The 27663-nt window shown below is 45.3% G+C and overlaps 1 protein-coding gene across 3 annotated transcripts in view; it reads right to left on the bottom strand.

Moving 5' to 3' along the window:
• Positions 1–15531: 15531 nt before the first annotated feature.
• PTPRB (protein tyrosine phosphatase receptor type B) overlaps positions 15532–27663 on the bottom strand; it is a 67486-nt gene continuing 55354 nt past the window's right edge. For 2 of the 3 annotated variants that reach the window (XM_087765382.1, XM_087765383.1), the window contains 5 exons: positions 26934–27056; positions 26558–26721; positions 25175–25310; positions 21378–21498; positions 15532–20326 (listed from right to left, as the gene is read on the bottom strand). In XM_087765382.1, the coding sequence (XP_087621508.1) occupies positions 20304–20326; positions 21378–21498; positions 25175–25310; positions 26558–26721; positions 26934–27056 (567 nt within the window). In that variant the 3' untranslated portion in view covers positions 15532–20303. Of the gene's footprint in view, positions 20327–21351; positions 21499–25174; positions 25311–26557; positions 26722–26933; positions 27057–27663 lie in introns of those variants that run through there. The other variant, XM_087765380.1, reaches the window with a different exon arrangement.

Consider the following 27663-nt stretch of genomic DNA (forward strand, 5'->3'; position numbering starts at 1 on the left):
CTCTGTTTTAAACATCACCCCTTTGGAGGTGCCTGTTGTCAGGCTCACACAGGTACCCTCTGTCTCAGCCTGCTGAAAAGGACAGCACTGGATATACTGGATGAAGAGAGGTTGTGAGCTCGCAGCCTGACAGATGGAAGTCTGCCAACTTCTGGAAGTGCTGTCCTGCAATGGACACGGCGTTTCCTTTCGCTCCTGTCTCGCTGCCGTGGCCTCGCTTGCATCCTTTGCGATTCCCTTGCCTTGGCAACCCACAAAAACATTGCACACGTGCGTCTGGTTTGCGGGGTTGGTTGCTATAGATTTTCTTTTATATATTACTTTTTCACACTCTGCAAATCATAGAAAGCTGCTGCTGTGGGGTGGTTTGGTTATCTGGGTAAAGTGGTGGCAAGTTCCCCTCCTCTACTCCCTCTTGGTAACTTCTTACACGTAAGGGGAATAACCCTGATTTTCTGCATATATATGCATCCTTTGTTTTCCAAAGGGAGAAGGAAATACATGGTGACACAGATTCATCATGGATTTTTAAGCCAGTAGCTTGGGGCTCACAAATCCAGATTAACAAAATCCTCTCTAGCTTTGCTCCAGGAGCTTTCCTGCCTGAATCGTGCAGCTGGTTCTCCGAGCAAAAGGCAAGAAGAGAATTGAGTTGCTGCAGCTTGCTTGATCGGCAATCATATCTTTACATCTGTTAGAAATGCCATTTGCAAAGACCTCTGGAAGTAAGTAATGGTTACAAAGATGGTGATAAATTATTTTGCAGAGAGATTAACATCCCAAATTAAACATCTAAATTGGCATGCAAAGACAGGCGGTAAGTATCTCCCTGGTTTGGCAGTATGTGATGCTGAGGGGGGAAAAAAAAAAAGTCCTAAAATTCACTCTTCTGTCCTAGCCTGCACCTTGCTGATTTAGAAATGTCTTTCTAATCCCCACAGTTGATTGTGGAAGCTGGGGATTTCCTTCTAGCGGATTATTCACTGATTTCCCCCTTGGCTTTGTGGATTGCCAGTTTTTGCAGTGTATTCTCTGAAGCATATTTGCAGGCAGAGCGGCTGCTTTTTTCCAGAGCCATCTGCAGAGTTGACTTTTGCATTTTATTCAGTATTTATGTGCTATTGCTTTGAGGAATTTTGTTCCATCATGCTGTCTCCTGCTCTGCTTCAGTAAGATCTACCTTCGCTTTCACGTAGTGCAATTAAATAATTTTGTTTATACAGTATCTTTCTCTGTTAGCTGCTTAGGCTCATTTTAAAAGTTGAAGTAATAGGAGCATTTTTTGTTGCATTTTTTTTCCTGCTTCATGCATTGCCAGTAAAAGATGAGATTTCACAACACATTAGAAAATTTAGCTACTGAATGAGAAGCTTAATTCAATGCTTGGAGCAGATGAGGGATGTCATGGCGGTATCCCGTGGCATTTTTAAAGATCATTACCTGTCATTTCTTTTGTAAACATAGCCCTTTGACAGGCGTCCAGCACAATCTGCTGGATTTGAAGGGCTTTCACCAGCTGGGCTTTTTGCTAAGCGCCCCAGAATGCAAGCTGGGAGGCGCGGTGGAGAGATAGCGCAGGTCTCAGTTTCCAGACTCACGCTTCCAGGTGTGTTTTGAGGGATTTCTCCCAGATCAGAGCAAAGGTGCCTGTGAGGTGTGAGAGTGCAGAGCTCTCCATGCATCTGCCGCCTCGGCTCAGCCCGCTGCTGCCCGCCCCAGCCCTGGTGCTGCTGCCCGCGGGGTTTCCCCGGCTGCGGTTCGCCTCCAGGAGCCCTCCGCTCCCGAGCCAGGGCTGCAGGGTCATCCCCACAGCAGCAGGGATGTCTGCAGCAGGCCATCGCGGCTCGTTTCACACGCTACACCAAAGGAGCTGTCGAGCACGTGTCATGCCGTCAGAGTCCAGCTGGGAAATCTGAAAGGGGAAAGACTGGTTAATGTTTAAAACCCTTTCATAGATAAGGTGCAGAGATTAACTAACCTTGAGGAGGTGTCTAATGCAGATTGCTAGGGGTTTAGGCCTTACTTGAAAAATTAAAACTATTTTAAAGCAGGCAGTAGACACCCGCATGGGTCTGGTATGACAGCGAGACAGTGTGGGGTGCCTGTTTAACAGAAGGGACAGGCTGTGCAAGCATCTTTGCTCAGCATTGCAAATACAGGAGCTGCCTGCTGAATCTGTGTTTCTGCAAACTTTAGCCTGAATGGCCGAAAGTATCTTAAAGCCAAGAGTAAACACATGGAAGAGGAGACACCTAGAACAGTGTTTAATAAGGAAAGAAAAAAACTCAGGCCGTGGCTTATATTTAGGTAATCAGATGAAAGGAAACACAGCAAAATTCCTAATTATGAAACCTATTGTATCATGCGAATATTTTCTTGCTGTCTGTGACAGAAATCCTATAGCTGGCGTTATCGAAAAATCAGCTTATTTCTGTGTGTGATTTCTCCGAGAATCAAAAGCTGCTTTTTTTCCTCTCAGCATGGAGCAGCTGCTATTCCTCCATTAACTTTCAATCAGAAACCAACCCCTTCCCTTTCTGGCATCTTAAGAGGTTGCTACGCTGATCTGTCAAGCTAACAATCTTTGCCGCAGAAAGCATGAACGGGAAAACCTCTGAGGGAATATGTGTGCAATTAATCATACTGCCTTGTCAGGTCACAGACCCACCGAATGAATCAACCCCAAAGTTTGATATTTGAGAGGCTGTGCAATTTTCTTTCTGGTTTGATATGCTAGCACGAATGCTGTCATTACTTGCACTGCGTTTAATTTGCAGCTCTTTGGTGGTCTAATGGTTTTAAGTAAGTCTCCTAAGCCAAGAAATCACTTTGCATGCATTGGGTACATGGCTGGAGATGCAATAAGAAGAAAAAGAATAGTCCATTAAATTATATAGCTGTAATTTGGATATAAAATTTTAATATAAAATATGTTGGTGTAGCTGTCCAATTACGTACACACCTACAATACACAAACAATTTCCAAACAGCACATACAGCAATCAGCCTGAGATAACTCTCCCAGAAATGCAGGAGAAGTTACTTAAATCACCTTTGATATTGCATTTGGAAAAAAAAAAAAAAAAAAGCAATCTGCCTGTAATTTAATTTAATGAGCTAATGCAGTGGCAAACATTACCTTACATAATCTAACTTTTTCATAACTTTTCAGCTAACATAAGGTTTATCCCTTTAGTTATTTGCATGCCAATTGCCATTCACTAAAAGCAGTTGGAAAAAATTGACTATTAAGATCTTTCATATTACGGCTTGTTCAGCAACTGACAGCCACTGATGGTTTCTGGACAAAATCCCTCAAATATTTGGACCACATCCAGTGGGATCAATTCAATAAGAGATGCAAGTAGCTAATGTTTTGTTTCAAAAGCCCCTGAAGAGCCAACTTTTAGGCAATTTCCATTCCCTCGCTGTGGGATTAGGACAAATCCAGACTTCAGATAAGGAACAATTTCTGATCGTACCTATAAGAGCACGAGCAAATATTGAAGTCCCTGTCTGTTCAATATACGCACGTGGCTGCTCTTCAGTTCAATGCAATTCAATGCAAGAATGCAACTTCAATGCATTTCAATGCAAGAAACACAGCCCCCTACGCCGAAGGTTTGTGGGGCTGCAACCTGAATTTTGCAGATCAGCTGCTTTGAGCAGAGCCGCAGCCCTTCTCCACTCGGCAGGAGAGCAGCTCTTCCCCGGCTCCTTTCCCCCCTTGCAGCGATCCGGTTTGGCTCGCGTACCCACCCGAGGTCGGAGGCAGCAGCATTTCCAAGATGTAGTATTTGGCATTTGATGGAGGTCTGGATATGGGGAACCCTGCCAGGGTGTGGGGCTGCGGGGTGAGAGCACGACCCAGGGCCATCGCAGAGAGGGCTCCCAAAATGCTGGGAGGGCCATGGGTTTGGCAACAAGTGAAATCTTTTGTGGAATTAAAAGGGCGGAACTATCTTTTCCTGCACTATTCCTCTGAAGAATAATGTTCGAGACAATTAAAAATTAACCGTGAAATTGTCAGGAAGTCTGTTTTTAGGCAGGGGGAGACTAGTTTGGAAGGACCAAATACACAGCAGTCAGTACATCTAAATGGCAGGTAGCCTAGATCCTAAACATTTTTTTCTGAAAAATCATGAAAAATGGAAAGGAAAAAAAAGTCATATGGAAATTCTGGAGTTAGCTAGCATCTCTTGTTTTTGATGGATTAATTTTCAATCTTTATCGAAAATACAGAGCATATGCTAAGAATCTACAAGTATCCAGACAAGCGAATCTCAAGCAGTAAATGGTTCTGGTGTATTAAAAGCAAATAGCGTCCTGTGAACTTTGCTACTTTTTTACAGCCAAACTGGAGACTAATGGAGACATATGCGGGAAGCAATACAGTGTAGGGAGCATTTTAAATAATGCCTTGAGATCTTATTTAAAAAATTAATTTAGATCAAGCTGGCAACAAGCAAGGGGAGATTAAAAATGGGCTGCGGAACTGTCAACACAAAGCAATAATGAACAGCGAGATACCGAGCGCAGGTGTGGGGTGAGGTGTCTCGGTAGCTTTATTCATGATATGAAATGGCAAAGTAAAGGGCAAATTAATTGAATTTTTTAAAATATGCCAGATCAGGAGGTTTGTGAGCTCCAGTGTGACGGGCAGGTGATTCAACAGCAAATATGAGGAGCTAAGAATATTAGCAGAAGAATAAAGTGTCTTCTCTATTCCTGAAAAATACAAGGTAATAAATGAGGACTGGAGGGACAGAACAAACACAACGTTTGGAGGGAGGAAACGTCTTGGCAAGCAAAAATGTAACTGTAAAGTCTTCAGGTAGACACTAGACAGCACAGTGGTGTGTTCGCCGCTAGCTAACCCTAGCTTTGATGGCATTTAACTGGTGTCTCAGGCTGAAACCACAGCCTTTTCTCTAGTAGCTGTCACTTAGTGACTTCTTGGGGGAATATGGGGTACCACGTTGGGTTTTTTAACCTATTTTAACCTATTTTTAAACCTGTTTCGCTCAGAGCAAAGTGTATTTCCCATTCTTTTTACATTGAAATTACTGGGAAGTTTAGAGCAGTGTTGCACGGGATTTTTTCAGCAATTCAGGCAGTTTCTGGTGCCTGAGGCTGCGTGTTGGGGGCAGCATGGGGGGATGCAATCATCTGTCATTGCAGCATCAGGACCATCACACTGATTTTTCTTTCCAAAAAGCAATGTGTTTCTGCTGCAAATCCATGCAGGGCCGCAGAACCCCTGCCTAAACACTTTCCCAGGAGAAGGAGTTTGTACGACGGGATGCCGCAGGCAGGATATCGCGGGGGCTGAACATCTTGAAATTCACTGGTGTCAATGTCAACGGGTTTGAGGTTAGGTTGGGTTTTTCTCCAGAGATATTTTGGGCATAAAACACATAGGCACGCATGCAAGTCACTTGACAGTAACCTGTTTTCCTTGCTTACAAGACTTGCACACGTGCCCAAGGAGTTCTTGCTGTTCAAAGTGAGCAAAATTAAAGAAGGTTTAGGCAAAAATCCATATTTCAAATCAGTTTCTAATGACCTACTGTTCAAATTATGTTTTGACCTGTCTCAAAACTTTGTGGGAATTATTTCTTTTTGTCCAGAATACCTGTACCTATTTACAGCCATTTTGTAGCAATAGGGCAGCTAACGTATGGCTACATAGTGGAAGCTCGTTGTAGCGTTGGCTGTGCCTCCAAATAAGATGGATTGGGAATTGTTCCTTCCTTCCACCCTGCTATTGGAGTGACGTGCATACTCTTTGATTTCACTTTGTTGCTTCCATCTTAAACACCCTTTCTCCAGGCACACGCATACATACCTATTGTGCGGTAAAGGTTTACCAAACTCATAATTATTCTGTATTCATGAACACTGAGCTGTCTCTCTCAATAATTAGCTTTATAACGATCGAAGACATTCTGTACCAATTTGCATTCCTCCTCATTTTATTGTTCCTCTATCGCTCTTGTCTAACGCTTCTTATGTTGCATTTTCAAGGTTGCTTTTATTGATAGCCAAAACAAAAAGGCAAAATAAAAGTGAAAAGCCAAATTGATTAGTTTTATATTTATTTTGCAAAGACATATTAATATTATCTTTTTTTTTTTTTCCTTTGCTGTACATTCTGTGCTTTGCTAAATAACCCTGAAGACTGCATTGCCAAGTCAAGCATGGCTGTTAGCAATACTCATTATGTAGGTCAAATGTGTTCTGATAATTTGGCCCTCTCCATTTAAACACTACCTATTATCCCTTGTGAAATCTGAGAAAAAAACCACGTAAGTGCTGCAGCCTTTCTGACAATGAAGGGTTTGCTTCCCCTTTCAAGAGAGTACATTTCTGGCACACGTACCATATTAAAACCTGCTCCATCCTTGGGTGAGGAAGAAGAGGGCTGGCAGCACAGTTATTATTCATAGTGTCTTTCAAACAGGGATTTTAACTGGACCGTAGGTCCCCTCACATCAAAAGAATTTCTTTTACGGGCAGCTGAACTGCCGCGGGCAGAGGTTAGGTGTTACGCACGAGGCTGGACAGTGAAACACAGGGATCCTGGTTCCGCAGTCCCTACTCCAGCTACTAGCCCAGTTTCTTGTCCTTTGCTGAAAACATCCATGGGAAGATGCAGGTTTTGTGGTGGGATTCAGCATTTCTGCACATCAGCGGCCCCATTAAATGCTAGTAGTGCTCTGGGGGAGCCGGCTCTGCAGGCCGGTGTGTGCGATTGCAAGTGCTGGCGCTTGCTTCTGCGTCCACCGCAGGCGCTGGATGCCAGTTTGGTGATGAAGTGGTGGTTTGCCTTGCTGGCAGGGGGTGGTAGTCATGTGTCTGAGGGAAAGGAGACGGCTTTTCCTTCCCTTCCTCCCTCCCCGGTTGCTTTATCCCTTACTGTTCCTCTCAACAATGCCCTCGCAGTTTGATCTAATTTTCTTTGAACTTCAGGCACTGCATAACTCATACGTTTGCCTGTTATTCCTTCCCTAAACATCTGCCATTATTTATCCGGATGGTTTAAACTCTTTATGTTCAATTTATTAGTCTTTCTGACAATTACCTCCAGCTTTGTGTGGAAACATACTCAGTGGTGGAAACAGCTGCCAGCCGTAGGGCTCCCCTAGCTCTGCTCGTGATGGTTTTCATTACAACAAGGCGATCTCCAGCACTGTTTCAGAGGGTGGGATTTGGTGACCATGCCATTTTCCTGGAAAGAGGCAGCAGCCCCATCCCACACAAGCTAGCACAACCTCTTTTACCATCTAACTTTTGAGTGAAGACATTTTTAATGCTGATCCAGAGGCAGACGCCGTTGGGAAACCCCTTTCCTCGGCTCCATTGGCAGAAGAGCTCCCCTTCTCCTTTCCCGCCGGGCGTGCAGCGGCCAGGAGGCAGCGGTGGGCTCCCACGATGTGGTGCTTCGCCAGCAGGTCTGGGGACACGGCATTCACTCTGCCAGCAGCTGTGGCACCCGGTCCTCACCCAGCCCTGCCCTGTCGAGTTCATGCCGTGGTCTTAAACGTAAGGACAGCGGGAAAATGGGCTTAGAGCCTCACATAGGTTATTTAATGATCTGCTCTTTTTTGTGTCATTCTCCTTTACTTTTCAGACTAGTGCTACGCTAAACCGCTTGCTTCAAGATCCCGTCTTGCCCAAATCCCATATTTCCTACCATTTACATTTACCGGGAACCACGGTTAAGTCACACCAGCTAGTGTGGCAAATTAGACCAGCCACAATGTTCGGGGAAAAGCTTGATTTTAATACTTAATTGTGAGTGTCGAGTTGGTGGCTAGAGGGCCATTCATTTCTTCTGGTTAAAGGCCATTGCACAAGCAGCCTTTGAAGTTCAATTACTTCAAGGCCCATATACCACTCAAATCTGTCTGTGTCTCTGCTGTAGGGTTTAAAATGCACCACTGTTTTCTACAGCATCTTGCATGCCATCTGTTTTCCAAATCACTTTCCTCAGCTGCATAATTTAATTACCGAGATAAGAACTAGAGGGGGGAGGATATGGAGGTGTAGGTAAGGGAAATTTGTTTGTGAAGTCTCTGCACCTAATTCTCCCTTTCAGAGTGTGGGTACTAGAAAATGCAAAGTGGCATTTCAGGAGCAAAGGGGACCTGGTCACCCTAACAAGACCCTCAGCTTCCCCGTCTCCCTGGAGGATGTTCATGCAGGCAACAGAGTCCCACCGCATTGGGGTTTCGTGCGTTTGGCATAACACAGGACATGAACCAATATCCACCCTCCTCCTGCTGTCCAGAGCTTTTCTTTCCCTTTCTCTGGTCTCCTCTTCTTTGAGGCTGATTCCCCAGTCATGGTGCATACTTGCACCTATGGGAAAGCCAGGGTTAGATCCACTTTTTTTTCCAAATCCGTTGTTCCTGTTCCTCACAGATGTCGGTGGCAGGTTGGGGACCAAGCTGGGCTGGAGTCTCATTTTCTGGGGGCAGCCTGATGGGACTTGTGAGGGGCAGGTCAGGCTCTGCCAGAGCAGGTGGGCTAAGGGAGCGGGGACAGGGTTGAGAAGCAAAAGGAGCAATGGCTGACAACCCATGCCCTGCCAGCCTGCAGCTGCACGAAAACCTCAGACACGCTCTCCTGCAACAGACTGGGGAGATTAAAAATAGCCATTTGTTTGTGTTGATTACAAGGTAATTTTAACACGGATCACTTCCCCAGTCTGTTGCGCCGAGTGGCAACAAGCAGAGGGATGTGGGGATGAGTGGGCGGCACAGGGGACGGAAAGGAGGAGGCAGGCGAGAGCCGCTTCCTCGGGGACAGCAGCAGCTCGCACAGATGATTCAAGTGTGGTTTTTCCTGGTGAGGCTGAGTGAGGAAGGAGGAGTGGGTCCCACCTCGGTGCGAGGACCTCCTGGGCGAGGTGCTCGTGCTCCTGCTTGCACCGCATAATCTCGGCAGCTCAGCCCCCGGCTCAGAGCACAACGGGGTCCGGCCCCTGCAATCGCACTGTGTGGTCCTTCACAGGCTTTTCTTTCATCTGGTCTCTGACGGAGCGTCAGATAGAGAAGGGAAATTAAATAAAAGATGTCACCACAAAGTTGGTGGAGGTCTTTGGTGGCTTTACCCTTCCTCCTAGTTGCCTTCCCATCCCAGCATGGATGCATGTGCATTTTTCCCCGCTGAAATGAATGTGTCTTCCTCAGACAAGAGCAGAAGTTCACTCACCATATTTTCTCTCTTTTCTGCTTTTCCGCTAATGGACTCAGTACAAGAAGATGTTCAGGTTTAATCCCACCAAGGCAAACAGAAGTCCATGCTTAAGAACATTGCCAAGTCAAGGATCTGAAATTTTCCTACCTGCCCTGCTTCATCCACCACAACATACTTGACAACAGCTCTTGCTTTTGCTTTTTCCCTCCTCCATGTTTGCCATTGAAATTTCAGGCATTTTAAAGGCAAGATTTCAACCACCCTGGGAGCTGCTGGAGGGGTTGAGGGAGTTGCTTGTTCACCAGAATGTTTACAGAAAATTTGTCACAGCCTGACCAGATCTAATTGGCATGATGTGTAAGAAACAGTCTCCTCAGATATTTTTAGTGCTCTCCAACCTTTCTAGCACAGATCTGTAGGGCATTAATTAATTCCAGTTTTCTGCCAGCCCGTTCTCTCAAAGTCGGATTCTCACAAATAATTTGGCTCCAGGTGTCTTTTAGATCCAGTGATAAGATAATAGGATGCTGGCATTTATCATGTGTGGTGTCTTAAGCATATCCTTTCTCATCTGTTTGATACTTTGGACATTATATATCTCTTTATTGCCTTTGCAAGCATCCATCTTTTTCTCCTAGTTGTTTCGTTACTGTTACTTAGGTCATTGACAGGCAGGAGAAATGCCCCCAATTAACACATGGACCTTTCTGTAGCTGTCCTTTATTTGCATAACATTTTCTTCCCTAGCCAAGCTGCGTGGAGCATTCTGACCACCTTCGCTTTGCTTTCTGCATCCAATTATTCTTACTCTGTGTTTTTACAGTGTAGCTCAGCTCATACCAAATCTATTTGGGTAGCTTTACTACATGCCATCTGGTCTGTGTTTGATTTTCCAGGAAGTTTGGGCTTTCTTATCCATAATGCCACTAGTCTCTTTTTTAATTTCAGGATTCTTTACTCTCTGTGGGATGGAAAACAAAATTGAAGGGCCTTCTTTCTGTGCTGGCTGTGCTAGAGCCTCAAACTTGGTCTGGGCTAAAACCAGACACATTTGTTTCATGTATCCAATGGGAGTGGGAGAGACCGTGGGATTACAGGGGGTACAGATAATTTTTAAGACTTCTAATAATAAGTTTGCAAAGCGAAAACAATTTTCATAACTTTGCATCATGTGGCAATGCAGACAAATGGATTTGAAATATATCCCCATCCCTAGTGACATATACATGTGTGTGTGTGTCTATGCCAAGGACAGGGATAAGTTCTAAAGGAATATGTGTACCCTGCCGATTCCTTCATGCTTGCAGACTGATGCAGGGATCTAGTGCTAGTGTCCTGTGCAGCCACCCAGTGTGGTTGCTTTCCTCTCTGAAGAGGTCTCTGGCACTATTTTCCCCCAGTACTTTGCTACTCTGATGACCAGTGACGGCACTTCAGCTGCTAATCTCTCTCATGCTCACCAGTCGCAGGCCTGGGAAAGAAGCTGAACTAGCATGAGAGCTGGGCTTGGGTCTTAGTTTAACAGCAGACCTCTGAGTGTGACTCCAAAGGGCATCGCTTAAATTCAGAGCTTTATTCTGAAAACGTGGAGCAACTCCTGCAGAGCTGTGAGGGTCTGAAGCCCCTGAGGAGGCGCCAGGACCACCTCCATTGGGCACGGTGAAGATGCTCAACTTCTCATCCATCCCCAAATGTGACTGGGATACAGGGATAGTAACCAGTTCATTTAAGCCCATGGATGTCTACATTCCCTGTCCCCCTGAGCCACTCAGGGGGAGGAAGTAGAGAATTTGGGAGTAAAGTTGAGCTAGGGAAGAAGTGAGAGGTGTGGGGAAGGAGTTTTAAGATTTGGTTTTATTTCTCATTACTGTACTCTGATTTGATTGGTAATAAATTAAATTAATTTCCCTGAGTTGTGTCTGTTTTGCCCGTGATGGTAATTGGTGAGTGATCTGCCTGTCCTTATCTTGACCCATGAGCCTTTTGTCATATTTTTCTCCCCCTGCCCAGCTGAGGAGGGGGAGTGATAAACTGGCTTTGGTGGGCATCTGGTGTCCAGCCAGGGTCAACCCACCACAGTTGGAACAGACCTTTAAGATCATCAAGTCCAACCATTAACCTATCACTGCCAAGTCCACCACTAAACCATGCCCCTAAGTGCCACATCTACCCGTCTTTTAAATACCTCCAGGGATGGAGACTCAACCACTTCCCTGGGCAGCCTGTTCCAATGCCTGACTACCCTTCTGGTGAAGAAATTTTTCCCAATACCCAATTTAAACGTGCCCTGGTGCAACTTGAGGCTGTTTCCTCTCGTCCTATCGCTTGTTACTTGGGAGAAGAGACCGAGCCCCACCTCGCTACAACCTCCTTTCAGGTAGTTGTAGAGAGCAATAAGGTCTCCCCTCAGCCTCCTTTTCTCCAGACTAAACAACCTCAGCTCCCTCAGCCACTCCTCATAAGACTTGTGCTCTAGACCCTTCACCAGCTTCCTTGCCCTTCTCTGGACACGCTCCAGAACCTCAATGTCCTTCTTGTAGTGAGGGGCCCAAAACTGAACACAGTACTCGAGGTGCAGCCTCACCAGTGCCGAGTACAGGGGCACTATCACCTCCCTGGTCCTGCTGGCCACACTATTCCTGATACAAGCCAGGACGCCATTGGCCTTCTTGGCCACCTGGGCATACTGCTGGCTTATGTTCAGGCGGCTGTCAGCCAACATCCCCAGGTCCTTTTCCACCAGGCAGCTCTCCAGCCACTCCTCCCCAAGCCTGTAGTGTTGCATGGGGTTGTTGTGACCCAAGTGCAGGACCCGGCACTTAGCCTTGTTGAACCTCATACAGTTGGCCCCGGTCCATCGATCCAGCCTGTCCAGGTCCCTCTGTAGGGCCTTCCTACCCTCCAGCAGATCAACACTCCCACCCAACTTGGTGTCATCTGCAAACTTATTGAGGGTGCACTTGATCCCCTCGTCCAGATCGTTGATAAAGATATTAAACAGAACTGGCCCCAATACTGAGCCCTGGGGAACATGTATAACTCAGTACTATCTAGGTGCCTGGCTGCCACATCCAAGAGGCAAAGCAATTGTTTCTGAGCTGATAGAAATGCTACAGCACCACTAGAAGTGGAGGCAAGGACTTAATGAACGTACATTGTTCTCCACAAGAAGGAAGGGCCAGACCAAAGCCAAATTTATGCTCCTGAAAACTCACCAAAGGGTTTTTATAGAGATGTTATGTTAACCTGATCATGAGCTTTCTTCTGCCCAGGTTTTGAACCTATGCAGGCAGGTGTACTTGAGCATTGCTCAGCAAAACATGTTAAGTTTTAAAGCCCAGTTCAAACCAGCCCAGCTGAGACAGATACATAGAAAAAGCATCCATGAGAGTCATCCTGTGAATCAGGGCTGCCAGGAGACATGTCCCTCCAGGAGGTGCTCCCTCAGCTCACCTCTTTATGCCTGTGTCCTGTCTTCTAGACAGAACAAGCAATGAGCAAAGGGTAGGGGCAGAAATACCTGGTTTCAAGCCCCTTCTTGTCCTGAGAGGACTCTAATTGCAGATCTCAGGTGGCACCTGATGACCAGGTTATGTGGCCTCACTGCTGAGTGGGGAGCAGGAAAGCTCTACCTTTACCCTCGGTAAGAGGTAGCTGCTCCAGCTGCTCTCTGCTATTGATTTGGCACATAAACAGGCCTGGGTGCTTGAACAGCAAAGACAAGCAAGGACACAGCATGTAACTTGGCAGAGATTTTGGCAAGAGTGCAGGGAAGGCCCTGTACAAAAATGTCTGGCCCAGCCGTCGCAGCAGCACTTGCCAGCAACGCTCAGCGCCCAGCATTCAGCTGCTGCACGAGGCCATGGCTGTCGCCTTCTCGGCCCGGCTCTTGGCAGCAGCCTCATGCTCTCGGCTCTCTGGAGCATGCAGATCTCCACGAGCCTGGGGATGGGGGCACCCAGCGGGGCGGTGTGCCTCCCCTTGGCTGGCAGAGATGGCAAGTCCCCATCCTGCACCTCTGCAGTCTCCCCCATGTGCCGTGGCCCCGTAGCTCAGTGATGGAAGGCCTCGGCATGGAGGGAGGAACCGTGGCGGTGCTGAGCCCCAGCTGGGCTTCCTCATAGTTTCCTCTCTCTTTGCCCCCTGAAGCTGTGTGTGCCCATCTGGAGCACCTCTGGGGGCTAGGACGTGCTCCCGCCACCCTTTCCGGTTGGGATTTGGGTCAGGAGGGGTGGGAAGGGCAGCCTGCAGCTGGGCTCAGCATGGACCCTCCCCGAGCTGGTGGCAGGGACCCTGCCTGGTGAGTGACAGCCCTCAGGGGGACTTAAGCCTCCTTTGGGGTCCCCAGGACCTCTGCAACAGCAAAGTGTAGGTGCTCAGGTAATGTTTTGCCTGGAGACTTGGATACTTTGTGGTCTGAAAAAAGCTTTGCCTTCTTGGACCTTGGCACCTCCCCGCCTGCTCGGTGCTGCTGACTACTCCAAGCCTCTGGGAGCAGGGACCATCCCTCGTCCCAAGCAAAGCCGCTTGTTGTGGCGAGGTGTCGCATGACGCAAATGACAGGTAGCACCTAACTTGGGTATAAAGAGGACGTTAGGCACCTGCAGGAGCCAGACCCCAAAAAGCGTGAGGCACACACGCCCGTTCCTGCAGATACAAGCCGTGACGAAGGCGCCGGGGCTGGTTTTACGCCTGAAGGGCCTCACCTGCCAGCGCTGATGGGCCTTGCTCTGCCCCGTGTGCTCCTGGACACGCGTGCCCAGCGATCGGAGACAGCGCCCACAGCTGTTGCGCGGTGAAAACAAGCAGATCGATTCAAAGGGGCGGCCATCGGTGGCTCAGCAATCAAAACAGCCCAGCCACCACGACCTTGGCATCACCGCCATCCCTCGCAGCGCTCGGGCGGCCATGCATGGCCCCTCGGCAGCCGCCGCAGAGCGCATCCTCCCAGCCCCACGTATCGCTGACCCTGAGAACAGGAAAAATGGGTCTGGCTTTTGCAACTTGTCCGAAATGCGACATTTTCCAGAAATTAATTGGAATGCTGGTTTTTTTTCTTTTTTTCTTCTTTTGCTGCTGGGGGTTTTTGCACAGGTTGGGACTGGTATTGTACCTGAGTGATGCGCAAAGGCTTGGTTAGTAACACTTGAAATTTTCACTTGCGGTATTTGCTGACATATCAGTATCGCCACGTCGCGCCTGCCGTAAGACGTCTGACACCAGCAGCTATTTCTAGGGCTTAGGAAACCAGCTGATAGTGAAGACTGGAACTGGCAGAAAAAGGGAATTATTATCTAGCACTGTTATAGGAAATGACTTACCAGACAAAACAGCCAGCTCATAGGTATGAAGCCCAAGTAAAAATCAGGTCCATTTTGTAAAAATAACAAAGCTAAAAACTTGATTCTGGCAGTACTTCAACAGGGACCGACTACTGTGTTCTTGCCAAACTAGAAGAGACTCTCTGTGTTTCAGTTTCCTTGCTGTACCTTGTAAAAACATTCGTATTTCTTCTTGTCTGCAATGCTGGCCATGTTTCTCGCGTGTGGAGATATTAACTGTACATTATCTTTATTTCTGCTCGTTTGTGTCTACGTTGGCTTCAGGACAGAGTACGGCTCAGAGGTAAGCTTTTATATCACAAAGAGAAAATCTAACAACTCCCTCACCTTTCAGCACACATCCCCTCAGCAAATAGCTCCCCGTACAAAACATAAGCTAATAAATCATTCCTCCTTTTAAATAAACAGAATTACCTTGTCCTAAACACTTCTGATGACAAATAAGGGATAACTGAGACACACGGTGTTGGCAATAAGCACGCTACTGCCGAGCACCCTGGACCCACAGGAATGCTGATGGGTTTTAAGCATTGTGGAGAGCAGGAGGGGAAGAAACATATTTGTTAAAAAGCGGGGTTCAGATCTTCGGGTGGTAGGCAGTGACGGAGCTCCAGTGCGGTGTTAACTGGTACAACTGTCTGGCGAAATGTCTCTAAAATAACAGGCACTCAAGTTTAAGACGCGCCGTTGTTTCAAATACACATTGTATAACCCAGGCAGTATTTGGTTTAAAAAAGGAGGAGGGCAGAGCGCCGGGGAGGCGAAAGGAAGAACGGTGTCTTTCCGCACGGGCACTAATCCGGCCAGCAGGCAACAGCAGAGCCCCCTTTCCCCCAACAGGCGGAGGCTGCTGATGAATTTAATGCTCTCTGAAGACCGTCTCACTTGAAATCAAACTCACTTATGACCTTTTCTCTGAGCAGCAGGACAACAAAATCCATAATGCAAAGGCAGTCAAACAGAAGACAATGACGTGATTTTTTTTTAAATGAATGTTTTATTCATGAACTATTTATAAAAATGTGTAAAATACACTCAAATATATTTGATTTGTTGACTGTGGCTAAAAATATAAAAATATACTTAACAAATGCATAAATTAAATTGACAATAGTGGCACGATTCTGTGTTCACCCAGTGTTTGTTAGGAACACAAATCTAAGTAATTATATAGCGTATGAAAATGGAATATGTGCTGAAGATGTTTTTCAGGCACTTTACTCCAGGCACTGGTAAAGAATTTATGGCTAGCCACATTTCAAAATCGTGGGTTTTTTTCACTATAACATACCGCCCTGCTGTAGAACAATATATATATTTAGCTACTTGACATTACTTACAGTATTTCTTTAGCTTTCAAATAAACGAAGAAAGAACCGAATCACCATGCACGTCAATCTACCAGCATCATTGGCACTGTATGTGCCCAAATTCCATAGCACTCGCTAAATTTAGCTAGTCCCTAGTCTCCAGTATTTCTTGCCGGTCTTAAAAACCAAATCCCAGTCTGAACTAGCCGTTGATCTGCGAGGTCACTGATAACAGACCAGTTTGCTTTGGCCATAGTGGTGCTACCAACAGGTCTGGAGTTTGACTTCATCAGCCTGAGAGGGGCAGTCAAGGGCACGGGGTCCACAGCGAGCTGCCTAAGTATGGGGGTGCCCAGGCATCTTCTATTCAAAGTTGCAGCCTCCTGGGACTACAGGTCCCAGAGCTCACAGCTCCAGAGCCCGAACATTTGTGACAGGGCCATCAGGGGAGCGGTTGTCATTTGATGTTGCATTATATTCACCCAAACGGCGTGTCGGAAGTACTGAAGGAAATTGGAATCAATGCAAGGACCGGCCATGCCACCCTTTGGTAGGGAAGCTGTGGCTGCGGTAGGCTGTATCTCCAAATGTCGGATGAGTTTCTCCGATCCGTGGCCCTGGGAGGAGATGCTCATACAGCGATTAGATGGTTATTGTTCTCATCCCTCTAGCCCATATATTAACTCCCAGGCTGCAAAGCGCGGCTAAGTGCTCCTGTACTCCTATCTGTCTAGTATTTAACTTTTTGCTTTCAAAGTCAAAGCGTAAATAACTGTATATAATACATAATATAAACTTAAAGCTCACACATTTTCTTTTCTCTGTTCTACAACTGAAAGGAAATTCATAGTATGACATGGCATAAAATAATATTTCTGGCAATTTTAGGCACGTATATAAGCTGTATAAATAACTATAGCAGCAGAGAAAAATGTATAAAGTTGCACTTTTATGACATCTTCACAGTATGCCTATTTCTCTCACCCACTTTTATGTTCCATTAGTAACAAAAAATATCATTTATCAACTCCAGCTATGCAAGATCTTTTTTTTTTTTTTTCCTACAATCGGTAGTGGATCTCATAATTGTATTGCACAGATTAAAAAAACATTTATTACCATTTTTTCATTATTAAATAAACTTCAATACAAAAATTTGAATTACCCTAAAAGCCCAGCCCTGCAAGTGCTTCAGAAGTGGACGATATTCTTCAGGCAAGCATTCCAGTTGACTTTCAATGAAAGTACTCAGGTAGCTTTGTGGACAATGCAGAGATTCACAGGACTGGGCTCCAAGTGTGCAAATCAGCTTATGGATCAGCGACAACGCTAGCCTTGCTTTGTAACACCATTATTATTGGGAAACATCAGGAAGGGAATTCTGAACATCGTTCATGGACATTCAAAAGAGAAACATCCTCTTCAGCAGAGGATGTCTTCTTCCTTAAGAGCTCCTTCGAGTTCATTCTTGTTACGTTAACAATTTCCCATCGGTCCTGTTATTCAGCTTAGAGGCACAGTAAATATAATTAATTACACTGATAAGTAGGTGTCTTATATTAACAAAATGCTACATAGATACTTTTTACTTATTCTCAGTGGATTTACACTGGTTTCATATGACCAGAATTGGCTAGAAAGCAGAACCAGAGCAATAATGTGTGTGTACAGTCTCACACGTGACCTGGCCAGGCAGAGATGTAAAGCTGCTCAAGAGCATTGTGCCAGAGTGTTTAAGGTCATCTGTCATGTTATTAAGTGATGAGGAGGAAGAGGCTTATGAACTCTGTCCATTATTAGCTGAGAAAAAAGATGAAAATAGCTGTCTGCTGCAACATCATCATTTTGGGTGCAGATTTGTGAACTCTGTAGGTGTGGAGGAGGGAGCTGAGAAACAACGTTAAAAGAAAGAGCAGAACAATATGTGTCTTTCTGAAAATGATGAACAACGTGCATACATAGTATACAATCAGACTTCTGCCCTCAGATCATATATTATTGAGTGAGTTCCATTTCCCTCGGCATAAAAAATGACACAGTAATATATAGCGTGAGATAATTTATAGGGTACATTTGGTACGTCTTCACAGTGTAATTGTACTGCTGGTAACTATCATGGTGATCTTCGTTCCTCAGCTACCGCTGCAAAAAGAAAGGACTAAATGCAGCGCACGTAACACAATGCCAATTTTCATGATGCCCTAAGTTCAGTGGTTATTAGCAAGGTCAATGATCGATCTAAAGCTGCCATGCTTGTTTGTCCTTGCTTGCTAACCTACTATCTATCTAGCAAAGGACGCAGAGAAAAAAGGGGCCTGGGGAAAATCTGCACATTTCTTTGTGGTTTGGCTCAGATTTCCCTCTGTGAAAATGGCTTCCACGATAATGCTAGTTCCCTTCTTCTTCAGATCCCACTAAGGGTGGTGAATCTTGAGGTTTGTCTGAGGCCAAAGAGGATGTACAAGAGGAATGAGCAGTATTTTCACGCAGAGACACCTAGAAGGTTAACCAAGCTTACATGTTCTGAGCAGCTGTGAGAACTGATATGAAGGGTGGCTTCTGAGGCATGCGAGGATATTGGGTCAAGAAAAGATGAGACTCCAGATGGAGCAGGAAGGAAGAGGGACTATCAGTCTGTTTCCTTCTCTGTAGGAAAACCAGTGTGACAGGGATGTGCATAGTCCTGCTGATTCTGCTTTGGAATAATTTAAGAAAACTATGTCTGAGCTGCCTTGCAGGGTTCTTCAGCCATCGTCAGGCAGGTGTTCCTACCGCAAGGAGAGTGTGGCTCCAATAAGTCATGGTGAAATCACAGTAGTCTTGATCCAGGGCCACAGCAGTTCCTCACTTAGGCACTTAGGTGTATTGGCTGGTTCTCTGGAGGCCTTCAGAAATATTTATTTCTCTCCAAAATAAAAGTGGAATTTAGGCACTTGTCTTCAGCAGCAGGCTAAGTTTTCTCTAGGTGAAGTATGGGTAGATATCTAGAAGGAGAACTACCAAGTCCTTCCTTATTTTTGTGATTGGGAAGAACTGTGTACTGCCTCTTCTCTATTTGTCCGAAGAGTGTTTTATAAAGACAAAGAATAGCTGAACAGAGTGGTCAAACCAGTCCCTTGAACGAGAAACCTCTTTGCAGAGGAGAGAGGATGTGCCTAATCTGCTTGGCTGGGCAGGATACCTGGTGAGTGCTTTTCGATTGTACTTCTTCCTAATCACTAAATGCTTTCAGTCATCCGATGATTAGCACAGCCCTGCCAGCCTACATCCCCTGGTTTACTGATGAGCCTTTTTCTGTTCCAGCTGTCCCTGTGGTGGTGACATCAGGCAATGTGTAAGTGGAGGAGTTTTTCTGTGCAGACATGCTGGGGCCATGCTTTCCCTTTGTGAAAGCAAGTGGCATTCGAAGGAGACCAACGCTTAGGCCAAGGCAGCTATGCTGCAAGCAGCTTAAGGCCGAAGCCAGTTGTGTAAACTGTGAGATACATACCTTTATAATTTCAACATGTTTATCATCTCTCTATTTTTTTAGCTGTCACCGTACAGCGTTGTTTTTAATGAGCTATGCAAGTTGCCAGACTTCACACCCTCACAGGTCTGTTGACATGAACGTCTGAGGCGTTTCCTTGAACACCTTTCTTATTATTATTGTACGCAAGTGAAAATGCACAGACACAGGCTGTGGTCTGATTCTGCTCTCTTAAACCAGTGTAAAGAAATCAGAATGTGACCTGTCTCCCCTCTAAGCATGTGGTGGGGGGAAAAGGTCTGCTAGACTTCACGGCAGCATGTGTTGTTTGATATTTTTCTACTACGTCACATTAGACTGAAACATTTGCTTCTAGTGAGGTGGACCCTGTTTTGCTTGGCTGTTAATGAGTTCTGTAAAAGGTATGTCATTGTGTTATGGGTTATACCCATTTTTGTCAGATCACAAGCAGTAAGTTTGAAGTGTAGAGTAGCATTGTAATTCCTATACAGGACTACTGTTCCCTTGCTTAATAGTAGCTTATTTCATCTCACAAACACTGAACTAGTTAAAAAAAATGAGGTTCTCCTTATAGGATTTTTCCTGTGTGTTACGTGCCAATACATAACCTGCCCTAAACGCAGCAGTCCTGTTAGCCATACAATTTAAAATAGTTTATGTAGAACAGTTCATAAAAACTGTGATAAGAAAAAATAGTATTATCTGAAGCTTAATATTAATATAAACAATATAGAAAAAATACATATTTACATAATGCCAAAATACAATTATATACATTAATATCTATTACACTTAAATTATATATCTTTAAAAAAAACTCACCAGACCAATAAATTATACACAGTCTCAATAGAAAAGTCTGGCACCTTTCTAGTGCATGAAATACATACATAAAAAAAACCAAACAAAACTCCTAGTTAACAAATGTGGTCACAAAAGCAGTTGTCTGTTACATTCTTAGTGCCTTGAATAAACAGCATCTGAAAGCAAGGAAAACTGAGATTAGAAAAGATAACCCAGGTGGCTTCACGTTCAGCTCTGCCAGCTGACTACAGTGCTCCGAAAGGCGGTCGTGTGGCAGCAGCACTGGCTGGCGACTGACGTGACAGATACAGAGCAGATCCCACCTCTGCTTTTGCTAGCACTCCCCACTTGTGGAACCCCGGTTATTTCAGTCCTTAGCCCTCTCCAATCCTGCTCTACCTGCCGATGACAACTCTGATTTCTATGGGCTAGATCAAGAAAATTATTCTGATTCCTCATCATATAATCTCAATTCCCAATGTCCAAATTTGAGGAGCTACCGAGATCCTGCTGTCTCACTCTAAAAACTTCTACAGCCCTTAGGAATCAGCTCTACCAGGACACACAGGCCACCTCTGGTTACAGCTTCTCCAGACTGGTCCTCTGGCCATGAGAACAGGAGGTGAAGGGCAGTGCTAGTGCCAGGTTTGCTACTCCTGTAATTCTTATCCCCACTGGATAAGGCTAGGGAAAAGAGCCTATAAGGATGGAGAGTTAGGGGAGGAGGGAAGAGCACAGCCTTGGACACCTACATTATCCAGTCAAGGCAGATGGGAACTCTCTTAAGGCCGCCTATACAGTCAACAGAAAATGAGGGTGATTCAGGACAGAAACTGAACACCATCAAAGACAGAAGAGCCCAGCGAGCCCAGCCACTAGCCTCAGTGTGCTTAAAAGTGGATGATGTAAACACTGGTGAGGTAAAGGAGGAAGCCGATATGATGATAGGGAAGAGTTTCAGTTCCCCCAGCAGCACAGGAATCATGAAGTGTGAGACAGGGAGAGAATGAAGGTAAGGTAGGAGCAAGGAGAGACATTACAATGACTACTAATGGAGAAAATAACGATGCAATTGCAAGAGTGACAAGAGCAGAGCAGTGAAGAAATGAAGGTCCAGGAAGAGAATGAATATCGATGGCAAGGGATAGCACAATGTGCCCCCTCAATTACGTTGTCAATGAGCTATTACATTTGAAACACTTTACAATTTGATAAACTTGCACACACCTCTGTGATACTCTGGATTCACATTTTCATATATCGGAAACAAGGGATTTTCTTGTTCACTGCGAAGTTTTCTGGCTCTTAACACATCTCTCACACACTGATGTAGATACACATATTGACACTGCAAAAGAATTTGTTGTTAAGTCACTCCGGAAAATTTTGTAATTTAATTTTCTGTATTGTGAAAAAAACATTACAGGCTAACTCCCTCATACAAAATCAAGGGTGGTGTTAAAAATTAAAATATACTTCTAAAATTAATCTCCTTTTCACACTAGTAATATAATAAACTCTTGTGATCACCTGTTTTTAGAAATGCTACCAGTAAAACATAAATGAACATTATATGTTTTGACGGATCATGTCATGAGTGAAAGCTCTATCAACTGTAAGGCATAATTGGACATGATGCTGTGTTGGATAGCTACTACTTCTGAACGCTTCGGTATAAAGCACGTGTAACAATTAATATGTACAGGGAAGGACACAGAAGAGACAAACAATTTCTTTATTTTTTGTTCTGAAAAGAAATATATTCCACAGAATTTTATCACAATATATTTCTTTGATGAACCCAAATTTTCTGCCAAAAGCAGTATTTTTTTCATCCAATATAAGTTATAAGATTGCTTCTGACTATGCGGCGAATGACAGACTGTCTTTTCTGAAGAGTGCCTTTCATAGAAGGGAGGTAAGATGACATTCAGAACCAAAGTAGGGAGGATCAGCCTGTTATTGACTATTTATCAAACTACCTTGATAGAATAGATTGTTAAATCCCCATGCTTTACTACTCTTTGTGGTTTATGACATGGGTCATTATCATTTTTTGATTAGTGTAGCATGGTACCCCAAAATCAGGCTGAGCATCTTTATATATCAAGGTGTACCTTTTTAATATTACTTTATCTCAAAGACATAATTTCTCCAATAAGCACATGCATTTTCTCCCCCCAAATCTTCTACTTGTTTTTCATAGAATCATAGAATACCAGTTGGAAGGGACCTCGAGGATCATCTGGTCCAACCTTTCTAGCACAATCTAGATGAGATGGCCCAGCACCCTGTCCAGCTGAGGCTTAAATGTGTTCAGTGTAGCGGAGTCAACCACTTCCCTGGAGAGATTATTCCAATGATTGACTGTTCTCATTGTGAAAAATTTACCTCTCGTGTCCAATCGGAATCTCCCTGGGAGTAACTTGTACCCATTACCCCCTGTTCTCACCATGTGACTCCTTGTAAAAAGGGAGTCTCCATCTTCTTTGTAGCTCCCCTTTAAGTACTGGTACATGGTGATGAGATCACCTCTAAGCCTCCTTTTCTCAAGGCTGAACAAGCCCAGCTCTCAGCCTATCCTCATACGGCAGGCTTCCCAGACCCTTGATCATCCTGGTGGCCCTTCTCTGGACCCCCTCCAGCCTGTCCACATCTTTTTTGTATAACGGGGACCAGAACTGTACACAGTATTCCAGGCGTAGACAGTATTCCAGGTTTTTCACACGAGCTATTGCCCTGTGCATTTTTCTCAGTGCTCTGGCTCTGGGAAAGTGAGGATACCTGCTGTTATGCACATATGGCTGCTGTCTCTGTGGAGCAGAATCCTGCACCCCACCCACCGATTTGGTGGAAAGCTGGCCAGGGCATGGAGACTTCCTTTGGCAGAGACCATTTGGGACTGCAATGGCGGACAGCTTCTCTGCCCATGTTACAGCTGCTGTGCTGAGCCCACTGCCTTTTGAGCTGAGGGACACAGTTTTCTGTTACTCCCCTGCATGTCTCCAGCTGCGGTCTCTTGTCTTAAACAGCTTTCAGCCAAGTCTGAAGCCAGGGCAGTGTTTTGTTGCTACTGTTTTACTGTGACTACATAATGTCAAGCAGGATGGTGCAGTGAACTTTGGCTTGAGCATCTCATTGCAAACAGTCCTGTCTGCTGGCCTGTGCTCCCCAGTGGGATTTGGCTTCCACCACATCAACAGATGGGGATCTAGCTATTATCTCAACCACCAAACAGGTTGTGGAAGCCAAGACATGAATGATAACACCAGGAACTAGTGTCTTCACACGCATCAAACGGAGTTTGTGGAGCAGATCTTTTCTTCCCCCTCTCCCCAATTCCTTTACTTTTTCTTAAAAGATGTGTAAGAATTACTTCATAACTCACTGCTCATTGCAAACTTTGCATCATCATAAAACTCCAGGATAAATTTACTTCATTTTCTTGCAGGAGGATGAGAGATTGTATTGCTTGTGCTCCAAGCTATCTTGATGAAAGGCAGTTCCAAATCAGAAACCATATACAGATGCAATTGACAGTTGAGATTAATAAGACTTGCTGAGAATACAGCAGCTCAGTGGCTGTGCACTGACACAGCTACATGGTCAGTCTACAAGCACGTTACAGCTCAAGTGGGGTGAGTATACGTCAGCTGCAGAAGCTTTCTGTCACCCTGTCTCTTGGATGCTGCCTGTGAATTCTTCCAGGGGCAGGACTGGTTACAACAGGGATCTGGGTAAGACTTGAGCCACTGCTGGTTTAGGGCAGAACTACATGTAGCGCTAGTAGTGGCATAGTGGGGTGCTTCTTACTATTGCTGTAGATATTTTGCTTGGGTCTGGCTGCCTTTTGACTTAGATGTCATGTCAAGCTCGTGCCAAAGGTGGGCTTTGTATCACACAACTTTAGTCATGTATAAGCCTGGTGTCAAATTTAGGCTCTTGAAGTCATTGCCTCTTTTTTCCAGCTAGGGAAAAAGAGCCGCCCTTCTGAGCCGCCTGTCTGCCTTCGCTGACTACGGCTGATGGGGATGTAGAAGGTGAGATGGATCTGTCTCTGAGGATGCCCAGACTGAGCTGAGAATCTGTCTCCCCTCCAAGAGGAGGTCTTCTGTGATTAAGATAGTTCCAGGAAATCTCTCTTTTGCATTCCCAGTTGAGTCTGTCTTTATACCCATGTGTGACTTCTACATCTATCAGGAAGCGCCGTCACTGATATTTTCGTTTCCAAATTGCCACAGAGCTCCATTAGTATCAAGCTACAGGCAGACCCATCAAACTTGTTCTGATTCCTCTATTAACAGTTCACAGAGAAAATGTAAAGACTGCCTCCACAACTCGCCTTTATTAAATCAGCTCCTAAGTGTTTAGCTGCTATTAGTGTAAAGTGATTTTCTTGCAGTTTTAAAAGCACAGAAAGAAATCCCAAACACGTACTTTTTCTGCACTTCGAGAGTAAATGTACTTGCTTTTGCATAGTATGTTAGGAGAATGCTGATCAACTTTCCAATACCATTAATGAAAATGACAGAGCAGCTCAATAAAAAATGAACTGCAAAGCCACAAGGTCACAGTGCTTAGAGTTTTAAAATTATGTACATCTAATTTTCTCTGTCGTCCATTCCTTTTCCCTATTATGTCGACCTATCTGTCTGGTTTAGGCTTGTCTTCCAAACCCATCCCTGAAGGACCTATCTCTGCTCAAAGCTCATTTACTGGACACTGCACTAACACAACAATGTGCTGTTAAGTGTCTGCTGCATAACACTGCTGGCGTGATTGTGGGCCAGTGCCAATAGGAGAAATCTATAGAAAGCATAGCTACCACTTGTTATGGTTTGGACCCGTTGTATGAGAGCCAATGGAAACAATCCTGAACTAGAAATTCTCACAGAGCTAAAATATATCTAACTGGTATTTCACAGTGGAGTAACTGTGAAGTGCCTTGAGAGCCTTTAAGATGAGAGACTGATTATTATATACTGCAGCTGGTGTTGCTGTACTGTAGGCTATCCAGAACTTACCTCTGTCTGAACCATGTGAACCCGGTGAAGCCTTAGGTCATGTACTGCTGCATAGATGTCGACAGTGTCCTTTGAATCCAGCTGCTGCAGAATTCGGTCCAGTGCAATGAATGTGCCAGTCCTGCCAACACCAGCACTGGAAAAGAGAGCAACCCAAAAGATTTAAAAGGACATGGATCAGAGCATTCAATGTCTTCATGTGACGCTTTTGTAAAGTTCAGATCTCCAGGATGAGAAGCTCATTGTTCAAATGGCATCTCTGGGACTTCAAATACTTTATAGTGGAATTTATTTACAAAGGAGGAAAGGATAGCAATGGTAGAGGTATCTCTGCTACTGCCTGTACTGCTTTCTGCCTTGGATTAACTCAGTCATCGAGATACACTGAGAGACTGCACCTGACTGTAACTTTTAAACCTCTTCTCTCCAGGGATGACGAAGTAGGCTTGATTCTAAAAGATAAGCTGGCTTGTGCCTTATGGAAGGGCAGAGTAAGGCAAAGTGTCCCAGAGTCCCCAGTAGCTGAAATGCTGGGAGGTGGGGGTTAGAGACAGGAGGCAGGGAAGAGGAAAGTTGACCTGACGGTGATACAGTAGACATGTGACATGTTGCAGCACATGATGAACAGGCAGACACAGGTGGGGTCATGTAAGATACATGCCTCAGCCCATAAAATGGGTGGAGGGAACAGGTACTACGTTCAAGTAGTACCACTGAGCCTATGGCTTTTTCAGAAGATATACACAGCACCACACTGTACTTTTTCTCTCACTCTGTAACCCTATATTCTGCCGCAGCTGACCAGTGGATCATGGATCAGGCAGTCCAGTTTTGCCTTTTTTGTATACGTGTGTAGGGATGCAGAGTTAAAACTGCAGCCCTATGGCTGCCAGAGATGGCACAACAGCAGAAGAGCATGAGAAGGCAGTAAGGACATGGGAGTCTCAGTCAGAATGGGGGAAAGGATGGATCTGCCAGCTACTCTCAACATCCATATGTAGCCAGATTCACCCCTGGGTATATCTTACCTTTTCAGAACACTCCTTTTGATGCAGATGTTGGGTCGCAACAGCAGCACACAGGCAATTTAAGAATGCAAAAGCTTATGAGCATTGGCAGCTGCTGACACCTTTAGTGCTCTCCAGTGGTCCCACAGAGACACACTGGTTCCCTGAGAGTCATTTTTGGGGCATCTCCAGAGTGAGGTTGTGAGTGAGTGCACATGCCTTGGGAATGCTGCTCTGATGTATCTGGAGACTTAAGCCCATCAGCTCTCTCTCAGGTTCTGTGACAGCCCATGGCCTAACAGGGATCAATATTTGGGATCTTCCCAAGGGTACACACAAAGGCTCTGTGCTGCTGACCTTTTGCTGCTGCACATACCTGCAGTGCACGATAGCTGGTCCTGTGTCTGGGGTCCTGTTGATATAATCCCTTACAGTTCTGACAAACTGTATCAGGGACTGGGTGGTCTCTGGCACACCATGATCCGGCCAGACAGTGTAGTGGAAGTGACGAATGAGCCTCGTTGAGTCAAGCTGCTCTTCCTGTTGGGATACAAAAGTACGGGTCATCCAAACAGACAAGAGAGGAGGGGACACACATAACATGCACCTTCAGAGCAAATGCTACAGCTGCCACCAGAGATGAGCTGGGCATGATGCAACTGTACTACAGCAGAAGAAACCTTCCTAATTAAGCCTTGCAGGTGTTTTTAAGGCAATTAATTAAAAAAAAAAAAAGATGAACACAAACATACACTGCAGATTTTAAACTCTCGTATTGTCCATTCTGGGAGCACTGATTCAGACAGCATCTCAACAATCAGGTCTCCATAGTACAAGGAATCCCGGTCAAGAGGCCAGTAGTGATCACACTTCACCTGCAGGGACATAGAAAAAGATAGATTTAGTGTCAGTAACAGCTGTAAACAACACCTCCATCCAGCACTGGCAGAGTAGACTTCAGACCTCCTGTGCCTGAGGATGAAGGAAGAACGGCAGCAGCTGCATTCAGAGAGGGATGCCACCCCCTGACATGTCAGCTCAACAAACAGGGCCTGGAATGGGAATGGGCTAGGATGGGGCTGGGAAGTGGAAGTTCTCATCATAGATGTTTGTGAAGGGAGGAATGGGAAGCACTTCACTGATGTCCTCTTCTGGATGCCACAACATTTTCTGTGCCAACTCTCCTCAGAGCTCTGCTTGGATGGCAGCTAGGCCTCCAGTGCCCGCTTCCCCACCTCTTGCTGAGACATGACAGTGGGGTCCCACTCAGAGCCAGTGAGGTGCAGGAGAAGACAGGTGGCTGCCTGTACTGCATCTCCTTTCACACCATCTCCTCAAGAAAACATGGCAAACTGAAAGGAAATATCCCCATATGTGCCACCAGATGATCACTACTTCAAGTTGGTTTAAACTTTTTACAGATCTAGTCCCTGTCTTACAAAGGGTGCAGGATGTGGTCATACTTGGGGAGGAGGATTGCTG

Source organism: Nipponia nippon, unplaced genomic scaffold, assembly GCF_047370975.1.
Source record: "Nipponia nippon isolate SJK-2023a ecotype South Korea unplaced genomic scaffold, ASM4737097v1 scaffold_3, whole genome shotgun sequence".
Taxonomy (NCBI): Eukaryota; Metazoa; Chordata; class Aves; order Pelecaniformes; family Threskiornithidae; genus Nipponia; species Nipponia nippon.